The 14397-nt window shown below is 41.1% G+C and overlaps 1 protein-coding gene across 2 annotated transcripts in view; it reads right to left on the minus strand.

Annotated features, from left to right (window-relative positions):
* Positions 1-10745, minus strand: part of LOC120033395 (AP-2 complex subunit alpha-2-like) — a 61370-nt gene extending 50625 nt beyond the window's left edge. For both annotated transcript variants that reach the window (XM_038979741.1, XM_038979737.1), the window contains exon 1: positions 9896-10745. In XM_038979741.1, coding sequence (XP_038835669.1) covers positions 9896-9962 — 67 coding nt within the window. In that variant the 5' untranslated portion in view covers positions 9963-10745. The remainder of the gene's footprint in view (positions 1-9895) is intronic.
* Between the last annotated feature and the right edge of the window lie 3652 nt (positions 10746-14397).

The raw sequence follows: 14397 nt of genomic DNA on the forward strand, positions 1-14397 counted from the left end.
AAATCACCGGATGTTTTCGAACTACTGAACATAACGCGCCAATGTATACTGAGATGTTTTTATATAAATATGAACTTTACCGAACAAAACATACATGTATTGTGTAACATGAAGTCCTATGAGTGTCATCTGATGAAGATCAAAGGTTAGTGATTAATTTTCTCTATTTCTGCTTTTTGTGACTCCTGTCTTTGGCTGGGAAAAAGGCTGTGTTTTTCTGTGACTTGGCGGTGACCTAACATAATCGTTTGTGGTGCTTTCGCTGTAAAGCCTTTTTGAAATCGGACACTGTGGTGGGATTAACAAAAAGATTACCTTTAAAATGGTATAAAATACTTGTATATTTGAGGAATTTTAATTATGAGATTTCTGTTGTTTGAATTTGGCGCCCTGCACTTTCACTGGCTGTTGTCATATCGATCCCGTTAACGGGATCTCAGCCATAAGAAGTTTTAACGTCAATTATCGAGAAAAAAAAACATTTAAAAAACACATTTGCATATGTTGTAGCTTATACCCTATTTTACATCATCTAATAGGGCTGCACGATTTGGACAAAATATCTAAAATATCAATTGCGATTACAAAATGTGACCATCAGACATGGTTAAAACAATTGAAATTATAAGTCAGTGCCATCACTTCTAAAATGTAATCCTATGAATGAATACATACCGTGCTTACTGAATACAAAACCAAATTAAATAAAGCTTTTCCAACACTTTAATAAGCTACATATGATATGATTACTACACCTACATATTAACAAACATACTTTTTTAACATGGTCATCAACATTTTGAGTGCTATAAGCACAGCACTTACTAATGAATTGCATGAGTTCCTATTTTACCATTATGAGTTCTTAAATAACCTAAGTTAATTATTTAGTCAGGCAGCCATTGGCTGCAGGTGGAATAGGAAGCTTATTATAAGTAGGCTCAATCATTATTATAATTGAAATTATAAGTCAACGTGCCTTAAAATCATGTAATACCGATTGCAATGTGCAACCTGTGTCCAAAACATTGGAGTCTGGTCCAGTCATTCAATGCAATATTTCACCTTCTCCCTTAGTTTTTTTTTAATTCAGTGTTGGGATTTCGACTTGGAAGAAATATGTGCGAGATGGAATCTTCCATCGCATGACCAGCTTGCTCATCATCTTCTTGAAGCAGTCTTTGCTGTGTGTGTAAATATGAACCATGTCTTTGGCTATGTGATAGCCTCTGATTTCTTTATTTTTTTTACCCCCTTTTCTCCCCAATTTCGTGGTATCCAATTGGTAGTTACAGTATTGTCTCATCGCTGCAACTCCCGTACGGACTCGAGAGGCGAAGATCGAGAGTCGTGCATCCTCCGAAACACGACCCAACCAAGCCGCACTGCTTCTTGACACAATGCCCACTTAACCTGGAAGCCAGACGCACCAATGTGTCGGAGGAAACACTGTGCACCTGGCGACCATGTCAGCCCGGACCACCACAGGAGTCGCTAGTGTGCGATGGGACAAGGACATCCCTGCCGGCCAAACCCTCCCCTAACCCGGGCGACGCTGGGCCAATTGTGCGCCGCCCCATGGGTCTCCCTTGTCACGGCCGGCTGCGACACTGTCTGGACTCCAACAGCTTCTGTGATTTCTACGTGAGCAGGATGTTTTTCGTAGGGAGTTATACTTGAAAACGTATGGGCAATCAATGCCTGTTTAAGAGGGCAACTCCACCACTAATTTTCATTATCTTAGCACAATACCCGTGTCAACATATGCACAAAAAAAAAATTGTAGAAAAAAATAGTTAAAAAAGTTCTACCCAATTACATCATCAAAAGTTTAAACATTGTAAAAACAGTGATTTTCAAACACTATGAAATTCGTGGTGACTTTGGGAGCAAGAAAATACCCCCCTTCGGCGAGAAACTCGTTACAAGTTTTGAAAATCCTACCCTGTGATGTCACAGAAGCATTTTTTTAGGACCTCTCTGCTTATATTTTTAGCCACAGATCATATAAAAGGTTTTCACATACAGTATGCAGACACTTGTTTGGTGCTGCAGGTGATGAATATTAGGTTGAAATGTGGTGGAATTGCCCTTTAACCTAGGTGGCTGGTTGTGGCTCTAGGGCTTTGCTGCTGTCAGGCGCTTTTTCTTACCATGCAATCATCGTAAAGTAGGGGATGGTTATTCTTCAAATGATTTAATAAAATGTGTCGTGTTGGCTCTTGTTATCGCCACAACTCTGAAGCACTTTTTGCACAACACTTGCATTTGGTTAACATCGGTCTGCCTGTAGCCAAAATACTGCCATACCACTGAAGATGAGCCCTTTTTTGGCACCAAATCAACATTCTTGTTAGCACTAGAAGCACTCATGTTTCTGACACACCCTATCATGTAAAGCCACATAGTTTCTAAACCTCATACAGTACGGTCTTTGGTAAAGCGCTTTCTCTCCTCACCAGCATGCGCTTTAAGCGGGGACGCTTGTGATTGGCCAGCATGTGCATGCAGTGTCCACTTGTGATTGGTCAGCGTCCTCTGTGCATGTAGAGTCTAGCGGATCTCATTGGAGGTACCACAGTCTAGTCTTTGTTGTATTAACAGAGTGTCAAAGAAGAGAGAAAATTGCAGATTCTTGCGATATGGTTATTGCACGTCAATATCGCAATTTCAATCTGAATTCGATTAATCATGCAGCCCTATAATCTAAGGTTGTGTTGTGCCCATAAATGTACTAACATTTGAATAAAAATGTACATTTCAACTGGTACCACAAAGATGGTTGGAGGTCCGCACATCAGAGAATGTTGACATGAATGGGAATATCTGTCGTTTTAACTTAGTCAAGCCTCCATAGGAATCCTATTGAAATCATAGAAATATAGATAATTGAATAGATATGACCATTAAGTTAACATTCGAAGGTGGGTGGACCGGCAGTTTGTGGTTATAATAAAAAGTTAAAATGTCAGTTCAATTTAAATGTCAATGGTGTACCAGCTGAATTGCAGTGGTCTGAAAGGATAGGTCCATTCTATGAATTACATTTCTATGACCGAAATGACACCCACCCTGTATTCAAGAGCATGTTGCGTCTCAACCGATGGCAGGCACAACACAAAAACCTGAGTTTACGCGTTTTTAGATAATTATTAAATTAATAATTGTTTATTTTAATGATATCAAACTCAAAAGTTTATATTTTCCAGGGATGAAGACATGGATGTCTCATGGTATGGTGGGGTATGCAAAATGGGTAAACTTCAAGCACCTTTAACTGCTGAATGTTTTGGCATTCAGGTCCAAAAAGTCACTGACCACTTCTTCCATGGGCAAACATGTACGGAAAGTTTTGTTTAAATCAAAAGGGGTGCTGTCAAAAAGTGATTGAATTCAATTGGATTTATGGTTTATTGGATTCATCTTAATATGCTCCTGAACTATGGCAAAATTTTGGCTAACAGATCCAAGTCACAGAATCTGCAGTTTAAATAGTAGGCCTATATAATCCAAGGTTAATCTAAAGGTTTAGCCTACATTATTTGACTAAAACTGAAGAAAAAAAAGCCTATTCTCTGGATTGGTCTAATCTGAGTCTGTTAAACCAGCCCTCAACAGAATAGCTTTACACTTACTTATTTCAGATAATCTGTTCAGTTTGCACAAAATGTCTGGAAACAATAATAATATGCTGCATAGAACATAAGCAAGTGGACACAAATATGCAGATCCCATGCATGACCAATAAGGTTATGAGGAAACCACACCTTTCATAATTTGAGACATAAATTTAAGGAACGCTAATAACAAGAGAAAAGTTGTGTGACGTTGTGTGTCAAGAGGCGACTGTTTTCAAGAGTGAGGGAAGGGGTAAAATGCTCTTGGAGCCTCTTCACACTTCCTACACTTCCTTCCTTGCTACGTCTTAACCTCTACCTACAGAGGTAGCGCACGGCACTCGCCCGACAGTTGCCCCCTTGAAGCAGGGCAGTGTAAACATTGTTTCCTTGAGCCAACACTCCTACAGTCTAAATGGTAATAGCAGAGCAATATTTTTGAAACTGTTGAAATGTAAAGACATTTTCCTAATATGAGACTTGTTCTACTGAGTTTTACCTGAAATTTCAGTAACAGCCCATTACATTTTTTAAATTGTTATCAAAGCCCATCCCCACCACCAATGTACGTAGATCATACAAACAGGATATGTTTTTTCATTTGTAACATTGTGTGATGATTTTAGAGGTGGCACCATAGGTCCCAGGGTGGTTGGGGGGGAATTGTTTTCCTTGGGCCCAGTTTTTACTGATCTGGTGAATGAATTAAATTTTATTTTGTGTCAATTTGCCAATTGGCAACCCATCCCTTATGGGATTAATTGACACAAACAAACATTACAATAATTCAGTGACAATTCTTCTTCCGGTGTTCTCTGCAGCGTGCATCGCATAAAGAGTGAAAAAATGTAAGGTATAAATCAATACATTATAGTAAATAAGGCTATCCAAACAATAGTTATATCCCTAGAGCAGTAAAAGAATATACATACATAAATAAATTCAGAAAAATTAAACAGAAGGCATTTGAACCCAGTAGGCTAAGATAACCAACTCTGGACAGTAGTTGTAGCATATGTCATAGTAATAAATCAGCTGTAAAAAGTGGTTTTATATGAGCTATGATGGGACCAGATTTTTTCTAATTAGGTCATATGGTAAAACAAAAACGTGGACAAACTCCTGGCCCTAGGGAGGATGAAAACATTAAAATCCTTTACATAGACAACAACTGCGATTGGACAATAAAACTATCATGGCTGAGCTAGCTTTATACAGGGTTGCATCGTGTAGGCCTTTGCAGCTGTAATTAAAAAGATACTCATACACCATGTCATTACTATTGTGTTGATAGTGTTGACGAGAGAAAAGCCATACTGTACAAGTCAGGGGGACTGATGGGAAAAGGACAATAGGTGTGACAGAGGAGGGACGGGGAGGGTGTGAATAAGGGTGAAAGTCAAGATATTAGTGTGTGACTGTGTGTCCATTTCAAATAGAGGCAGTCCTTGCCATTGCAGTTTAGACACTAGACTAAGGTAAGGTATGTGCTGTTTGAGTTTTCCAACTTTTCGATCTAGACTACTATGATGTCATATTGTGATCTCAGACAGCAGTCTATTCCAAATCAATCTCATGTTAACCCCACATAAACACTAGCAGTCTTGCAACCTTTTCAAGTCCTGTTTTTGGTTTTCTGTTGTTTATCATGTCTGAAAGAGGAGGGGCAAGGTACCCTAAATGCCCCCTTACAAAAAAAAAAGATTGCAGTCAGAGCACAGTATAACAGAAGTACACCGCAGTATAACTGCAGTATACCACATCCAAAATAACATTTTTAATTACTGCAATAATTTCGAAGTGTAACTGCAGTTAGACTGCAGTATAACTGCATCCAAAATACCACAGTTGACTGCTGTCACTGCACTTTTTTTGGAAGGGCCAACTTTACATGAAACAGTTGGAGGCTGTAAGCGAGACACTGTCTAGTATTCTAAACGCTTGCATTTTCCCTTACAAAAAAAATATTGCCGGTTTGAAACTGCAGTAAAAAAGTTCACTAACTGCAGTCGACTGTGGTATTTTTATTGCAGAATAACTGCAGTAAAAAAAGGTATATTGGACCCAGTGTTTGCAGCATAATGCAGTTATACTGCACTCTTACTACAGTTATACTGCAATCTTTTTTCATAAGGGTTAATGTGCACAAGGTGTGTGTGTGTGTGCTGTTTGTGTGTGTATTTTGAGTGAGTGAGAAAGAGTATTCTGCCCTATCATGACAGTGGCTATGAAAAATGGCAGTGTCACTCACAATAAATGTATAATGTATGGACAGTGGTGGGCCGTCAGGGCCAGCAAGGCCTTCTCTGCTGGCCTAAACATCATCAGAATATAATTATTTTTTTTAAAATATATTTTCCCACAAATATGTAGTAAATTATTCCCCAGAGTAAGAGTTATACTCTTCATTTCATAGCTTTCCTCTTGGTTGCACTGCTTCCAGCCCCAGGTTGAGATTTGGAGGGCTGGTCTTTATGTTAGATCTTTTATCCAATCATATTCAGCCATCATGTGTTGCCAGGGGTCTAAAATCTGCCCTCAGGCCTTCAGAATCAACAGTGCGGGCGCTTGTAGCTTAAAGTGAATGGAAATGAAAATTTAGTGTCAACCAATCAGCTTTAGAGTTGGCTATTGTACACCTGCTGGCTGGCTCCAGTGTTACACAGGAGCCAGCTAGCAGGCGTAGTGCGTGCACGTCTTTTGATTGGATTACCAATATTGAGAGGCAGGTCCTATGGGCAGGTCTATACAGAACCTCAGAACTAGGAAACTGAATTTGATAAACAAATTAATTTGCGTACTACTAAGCTGTTTTTTCAACCCACAGTGGCGGAAGGAGGAGAAGATATCGATTTGGTCGAGGATATAATTATAACGCCATTCTCAAGACGAACTTTTCAAGAAAAGTTAGACATTGTAAGGAGAGGTCGCCCGACGCCGACGCTACAAAGCCTGTCACAGGCGGGAAAGGGGTTCGTTCGCCACTTTCAAAGTTCCAACTACGAGCGCTATCAATGGCTCCGAGAAGCACTGCAAACTGTACTGCTGGGAATGCCTATTATTTTCAAGTGATCGATTTGGTGTTTGGAGCCACACTGGCTTTGCAAACTTGAGTTGTCTAACCAAGGCAGCAACGAGACACCAAAGTATGGCTGGGCACTTACAAGCAATGGTGCTTTTGAAAACTTTTGGGGACACCCGAGTGGATCTACAGCTCAACGAACAAGCGCGAAGGGCAACGGAGCTGCACAATGAAAAGGTGAAGAAAAATAGGGAAATATTGAAAAGACTCATTGATTGTGTCATGTTTTCGGGTAAACAGGAACTTTCATTTAGGGGACACGATGAAAGTGCTGACTCCACAAACAAAGGGAACTATGTGGAGCTTCTTTCTTTTCTTTCTGAAAGCAACACAGATTTACAATACCACCTGTCTACTAACAAAGTGTTCATTGGGACGTCAGGCAAAATACAAAATGACCTAATTTATGCTATTGCTGAAGTGATGGGAGAAGAGATCAAAATGGAGATTAAAAAAGCTCCCTTTGTTGCTGTTATGGTGGACGAGACAACAGATGTGGGAAATGCAGCACAGCTCTCACTCGTCCTGCGTTATGTGACGGACACAGGAGTCAAGGAGCGATTTATCCGATTTGAAGATGTGACAAGCGGCAAGCGAGCTGATGACATTGCCGCTCTTATTTTCCGTTTCTTGGAGGAAAATGAATGTAGTCTGGATAAAGTTGTGGCACAGTGTTTTGATGGCGCAGCAGTCATGGCATCTGGACTCAATGGGGTGCAGGCTAAAGTTAAGGAGAGGGCACCGATGGCCTTATTCATTCACTGCTATGCACATCGACTAAATTTAGTACTGACTCAAGAAGCCTCAAAGCTTAAAGAATGCAAGGTCTTCTTTGCCAACCTCAATGGCCTTGCAGCATTTTTCTCACGATCCCCTAAGCGCACGCAACTGCTGGATGACATCTGCAAGCGTCGTCTTCCTAAGGTTGCACCAACGAGGTGGCAATATACATCTAGATTGGTCAATGTAGTCTTTGAAAAGAGAGTTGCCCTAAAGGAGCTGTTTAGCCACTTACTGGAACATCATGATTACCATGACGGGGATACTGTGCTTATGGCTGATGGATTTAATGCACGTTTGGATGATTTTGAGTTTTGTTTTTTGCTTGAAACATTCAATGGGATTTTTAATTATTCGGATGTGCTTTTTGGAATTCTACAGAAACAAACTTTGGATGTACAATTCTGCCTGACAAGGGTGAACGAGTTTTGTGACACAATTGAGCGAGAGAGGCGCAGGTTCAGTCAAATCTACGATGACACAGCGCGCATCTCAAGTTCACCCAGCGCACGCAGAGGCCCAGCACAAGGAGACCCTCGCACATACTACCAACAACTCCACAGCAATATTCTGGACAACATTCTTTGCCAGATACGAAACAGGTTTCAAGACCACGAAAAATGTATGTTTCTCTCCCTCCTGGACCCCCAGCACTTTCAGACCTACCGGAAAAAATTCCCGCAAACAGCCTTCTCCAGCTTAACAGAGAGTCACGGAACACTGTTCGACCTATCCAAGCTAAAAACAGAACTGACTGTAATGTATGCTATGACTGATTTTGAAGGGAAAAGTCCCTCTGATCTCCTTGATTTCCTTAAGCAGAAAAATCTGAATGAGGACATGGGGCAACTTTACACATTGGCATGTGTGACAGTGACTATCCCTGTGTCCACGGCTTCTGTCGAGCGGTTATTCTCGGGCCTTAAAGCGAATCAAAACGTATTCCAGAAATGCTACTGGACAGACTCGGCTTTCAGCATTAGCCTCCATGTCGATAGAAAAGGACTTATTGGTGGAACTAAAACGCACAGATAGACTGTACAACAGAGTCATTGAAGTCTTCTTGAGGAAAGAAAGGAGGAAGGATTTTGTGTTCAAATAATCAGTCTTTGGTGAGTAGGCATACAATGCATTTTATTTTTTATTAAATGTGTATGTATGTTTCGCATTTTATTTCGTTAATATTAAATAGCCTATATATTAACAAAATAAAATGGCAAATAGCCTATGTTGCTAATTATTTGTTTTCTTTCTTTTATTTAGTTATGTGTGAATAGTTATGTGTCTTTATCATCACGGTGAAACTGCTTTGGGTGCGACAATGCGCTGTTTAGTGAACACACTGTATTTTTATTTTTTTTGGGACTTAAAGCTCAAAGTTTGTGGACCAGAAATGGATAGAAGAAGAATATTAATATAACTCTGTTGCACTCGACTATGTTCTTGCCTATTAGTTGAACTGTACTGTATTGTACCCTTCCCCTGCAATTCTCTGAATAAAAATGTCAATTTCAAGGTGACGCAACGCCTGGTTATACTGCGTTTCTGTCTAAATGTATAGTATCTAGAGCCATGGCATCATAATGATGGTAATAAGAGGTGGATTAATTCGGGTGGGACTGTGTAGGACCTCACTGAAGGCCCAGGCCCCAGGCACGCCACTGTGTATGGATCATGTGTGTATGTGTGCGCTATGACAGACAATGCACTCAGCATAGGCCAGGCCTATAATTAGAAAAACTGCATTAGCAACATGTGTATATTATTCCAACTATTAACAATACATTAATGGAATTAAACTAGGTAGGCGCAAACACATGATCAACTACTATGCTGCGAGTGGCAACCAATTATAATTGACCCAGTCGTTCAACTGGTTGGTTAGCTACTGTAACGTTATATCTGAACAGCGATACAACATAACTGTCCATCCAGTCCTGCTTCATTTCGCCCTATGCGACTGCCTGATAAGTGTATTATCACAAAAAAAAGAACAAAATTGTCCCTGGTGGCCCGTCGCGATATCAACAGTCAGCTACCCTGCTTCTGTTCTGGTGCAGGTGACGTGAACAGCAGTGGCAACATCTAATGAGTAGCGGCCTAGTAGTATGCTACGAGTCGGACACACAACACATCATCACGGTCGACCGTGTATCATCACAAGCACACTAGTAGGCAGCGCAAATGGAAAAGGGATGCGGTGCAGCAGCAATTGTGACCGCGAATGACCTCTCCATAGCTATAACCTCCTATCTCCTTACCATCTAGGTTAGCTAGATGTTTCACTATACACCAATACATTTCAGGGCACACTTGCAAACAAATGTCTGTCGACCAAATGTCGTCCACCCTGCAAATGTTTATAATAACATGGCACGTTGAAAAGCTAATTAATGATGGAAAAAAATACACTTACAATTCCGTATGTCCGAAATGAACACCGCTAATCCGCGCATCCCATCTCCCTTCGACACAGCCGGCATTTTTACTCGTTTCTCTGTCCTCACTCCGGCCTTTCTCGTAGAAAATGAATTGTCGACGGTCAGCTATCAAACGTCAGCTGGCGTTAAGGTGTTACAGTACAGTGTATGTTACCTTGTTTCCTAGCTAGTTAGCCAGCTAACCAAATTTAACAGTTTCTTTCCCTTGGCGTTTTACCAAAGATAGCACGTTTATAATAGCTTGCTAGCACATTTGCTAGCTATGTAGATTAGCTAGTTTGGATGGCAATGCCGTGGATCAACTCAGCAAGTTAGCAGTATTGGTTACTCCAAGTGTATCCGTGTTAACTAGCCGACGTTTCCGCTGGCTAGCAAATTCATTCAAACCTTCCCTTCGTTCACGACCAGATGACCGTTAAAGTACACTCAGTTGTAACTAACTATATTTACCCGCTAAATATATTAAAGTTATATATACAGGTATCAGATCAAAAGCAGAATGCCAAAAAATAGCGACTCGGTCTGATCTTTGGCTGTCAGTGAGTCACGCACGGCAAGCTAGCTAAACAGCTAACGTTAGCTGGCTAGCTAGCTATATCAAATGTTGGAAAACATCACCAGTTGACCGTGATCAGTCAGCACACAATCGTATTTCCACGATGTATCTATTCCAATAATGACGTGTGTCTGATGGCTAAACGAAGACAATTCGATGTCGTCAATAATTTATGTCAATTCGCTACTCGGTAGCCTTGAACAAGGCTCGTGACAGCACAAGCAGCGCGACCACTAGACGTGTTCGTTTTGCGCAGACTCTGGCACTTCTTTTTCCCTAGTCTCTTGCTCACCAGTGTGTTGTGAACAACATTCGCGTGAGCAACAATAATGGAATCGGCGGTTCGCCTTCAAAATAAAAGTCCCCCCATTGAAACTGATGAAAACAAATAAAAATTGTGAAATCATGCCAATTATTAGTTAATTTGACCCCAAAAAGTTGACACAAATATTAGCATCTTAGCTCTTATTGCGGGACTCTGAAACCACTGAAATGAGCAATATTAAGCTCACCAGTCAGCCTGTATATTGACAATTCATATTTCACTGTGCAGCCTAACCTATGGATTGTACACCCATGAAATGGGGTATCACCATAGTGCCCTCTAAGCTCACCACAAAGCTCACAGCCCTGGGGCTGAACTCCTCACAATGCAACTGGGTCCTGGACTTCCTGACGGGCCGTCCCCTGATTGTGGTCTTCAGAAGGAACCAGGCTGCTCCATCCTCATCAATGAAGCCACCTGGAGATGGTCAAAAATGTCAAGTTCCTTGACGTACAAATCTCAGAGGAACTGAAACGGTCAAACCAGACTGACATCGTGGTTAAGAAGGCGCAACAGCGACTCTTCAACCTCAGGAAGCTGAAGAAATTTGGCCTGTCCCGAGGGCCCTCGCAGTTTTTTACAGGAGCTCCATCGAGAGCATATTGTCGGGCTGCTTCACAGCCTGGTAGGGCAACTCTACCGCTGTTGACCGCAAGGCTGTACAGAGTGTGGTACGCTCAGCCAAACGCACCATTGGGTGCACATTGCCTGAACCTCCAAGACCCCAACAACACCAGGTGTCGCAGGAAGGCAAAGAAGATCATCAAGGACCTCAAAACCCGAGCCACAGCCTATTCCATTACTCAGACGTGGGCAATATAGTAGCATCATGGCAAAAACTGTGAGACTGGCCAATAGCTTCTACCCCCAGACCACCAGGCTGCTGAATAGTCACCACTAGGCAGCTACATAATCTCCCTGTCCCCCTCCTGCCCCCCAGACTTCCTACCTCTGCAACCCTGTGCATCTGACTAATAAACTAATGTAATCTAATCTATCAGCCTATTCAGTGACACTCACAAATATTAGCATCTTAGCTCTTATTGCAGGACTTTGAATGTGGGAAATCGACCTCCCAGTCTGTCTATTGTGTGTATTGGACATTCATATTGCACTGTACAGCTGAAACCAGTGGTCATCAATTACCTTATCGATCTTCAAGGCATTCCTAGTCGATAATCAAACATTTCTGTAGAAAAGCCAATGATAAAGGCTTGCGCTCCTTCTTTTTATTATTTGTGTTGCACTGTTGGCGGTCGGTGCACTTGATTCAGAAGCCCTGCACCGGGTAGGCAAAGTGTTACCATTATTTAACCATTTAATTTGTCTGAAAAGACTAACTCTGCCTGCCTGGAGGACCGGGAGATCTGTGTGTAAATCGAGTGTGCCTACTGCGCAGGCCAATCGGATAGCTCAAATCACACTGTCTACAGCTTTTAAAACAATGACCCGTGGAGAGACTGTCAAAGAATACAGCAAGAGCTGCTGTTTTTATGAGTGAGTTCATGTTTGTTTCTATTCAGCACTGTTTTTATTCAACACTATTACAAAACCTAAAACGCTCATGTCCTTACTTCCACTTGCGCTGCAGCTGCATTGAATGAGTAGCCAAGTGTATCAATAGCCATGCATTTTTATTATTATTAGCAGCTCGTCATGTCCATTTTAATATTGATGCAGATGCAGAGCCAGAACGACTTGAGTTTCGCCATCAGGTGAAAAACGGTCTTCCCTCTCTCGCAATCCATAGGTTAGGCTGTATAGTGTAATATGATTGTCCAATACACACAATAGACTGACTGGAAAGGTGATTTCCAAAAGACAAAGTCCTGTAATAAGAGCTAAGCCACTAATACTTTTGTAAATTCTACATAGTTGTCTTCTGTGCATGTCACTGAGTAGGCTGATACCCCATTTCATGGGTGCAAAATATAGGTTCATCTGTACATCGCAATATGAATGTTCAATAGACATAGGTTGACTGGTGAGCTTAATGTTGCTCATTTTAGTGGTTTCGGAGTCCTGCAATAAGAGCTAAAACGCTGATATTTGTGTACTCTTAACAGTTGTGTTCTGTAAGTGTCACTGAGTAGGCTGATATCCCATTTAATGGGTACACAATCCATAGGTTAGGCTGTACAGTTCAATGTGAATGGCCAATACACACAATAGACCGACTGGAAAGGGGATTTCCCACAATCAAAATCCTGCAATAAGAGCTAAGATGCTAATATTTATGTAAACTCTACATAGTTGTGTTCTATGGGTGTCACTGAGTAGGTTGATACACCATTTCATTGGTGCACAATCCATAGGTTAGGCTGAACAGTATATATAAGTATGCCCCCAATGCAATTCTGAATTGCAATTATTTATATATATATATATATATAACAGCGGCCTCCCGAGGGGCGCAGTGGTCTAAGTCACTAGCTGTGCCACGAGAGAACCTGGTTCGAGTCCAGGCTCTGTCGCAGCTGCTTCCGGGTTAGGGGAGGGTTTGGCCGGCAGGGATGTTCCTGTCACATCGTGCACTAGCAACTCCTGTGACGGGTCGGGCGCAATGCACGCTGACACGGTCACCAGGTGTAAGATGTTTCCTCTGACACATTGGTGCTTCCGGGTTAAGCGGGTGTTGTGTCAAGAAGCAGTGTGACTTGGCTGGGTTGTGTTTCGGAGGACGCACGGCCCTCGACCTTCGTCTCTCCTGAGTCCGTATGGAAGTTGCAGCGATGGGACAGGACTGTAACTACCAATTGAGGAGAAAAAGGGGTAAAAAATAAATACAATTAAATATATATATATATATACATAACAACATTCCAACCTTTTTTTGTTGAATTATCTAGTCCAATTGTGCCATGACTATACTATTTTTATCAGTTTGAATCAGTTTCAATGGGGGACTTTTATTTTGATGGCGAACCGCCGATTTCACTTTTGTTTCTCACACTAATGTTGTTCACGACAAACACAATAACTGATTGGTGGAATGTTGACGATTTGCTTATCTCAAAGTTGGACCCTTGGGTGGCACAAAATCTGCCATATTTAAATCAGTTTAAGTGCATTTTTTACATGGCATATTATTTTAATGACAAAGATTTGAGAGAAATAATACAATTGTTTTATAAATGGAGTCTGGCTTTTTAACTGAAGTAAGTTGGTTTCTTGCCCCCCCATATAAATGTGTCCATCCTTTGCCTTTCACCTTTCTTTTAATCTTATTTAAGTTTTATTTAACTAGGCAAGTCACTTAAGAACAAATTAATATTTACAATGACGGCCTAACTTTTCTCTAGTCAATGCTCAATGTTACTAGCTAGTTCTACTGCTAAGCCTCATCAATAATGTCTGCTCTGCACTTTCTGCAAATATTTAACAAATGAAGCGCTTGACTAAATTGAAACTAAAGCCTAATATTGAGCATACCAATGAAACCCAGTTTTTAAAACTTATTTATTACCAATTGTAATGTGAAATACATTGATTTGATGATGTGTCATGGTCAGGTTAATTATCTATTTTTGTGAGTGTTATCGTCCTCTGGGAAAGGTGGTGGTCAATATTTCCATCTTTCAGAGGAGACCTCCAAC

This window comes from Salvelinus namaycush, chromosome 3 (assembly GCF_016432855.1).
Source record: "Salvelinus namaycush isolate Seneca chromosome 3, SaNama_1.0, whole genome shotgun sequence".
In the NCBI taxonomy this organism is placed as follows: Eukaryota; Metazoa; Chordata; class Actinopteri; order Salmoniformes; family Salmonidae; genus Salvelinus; species Salvelinus namaycush.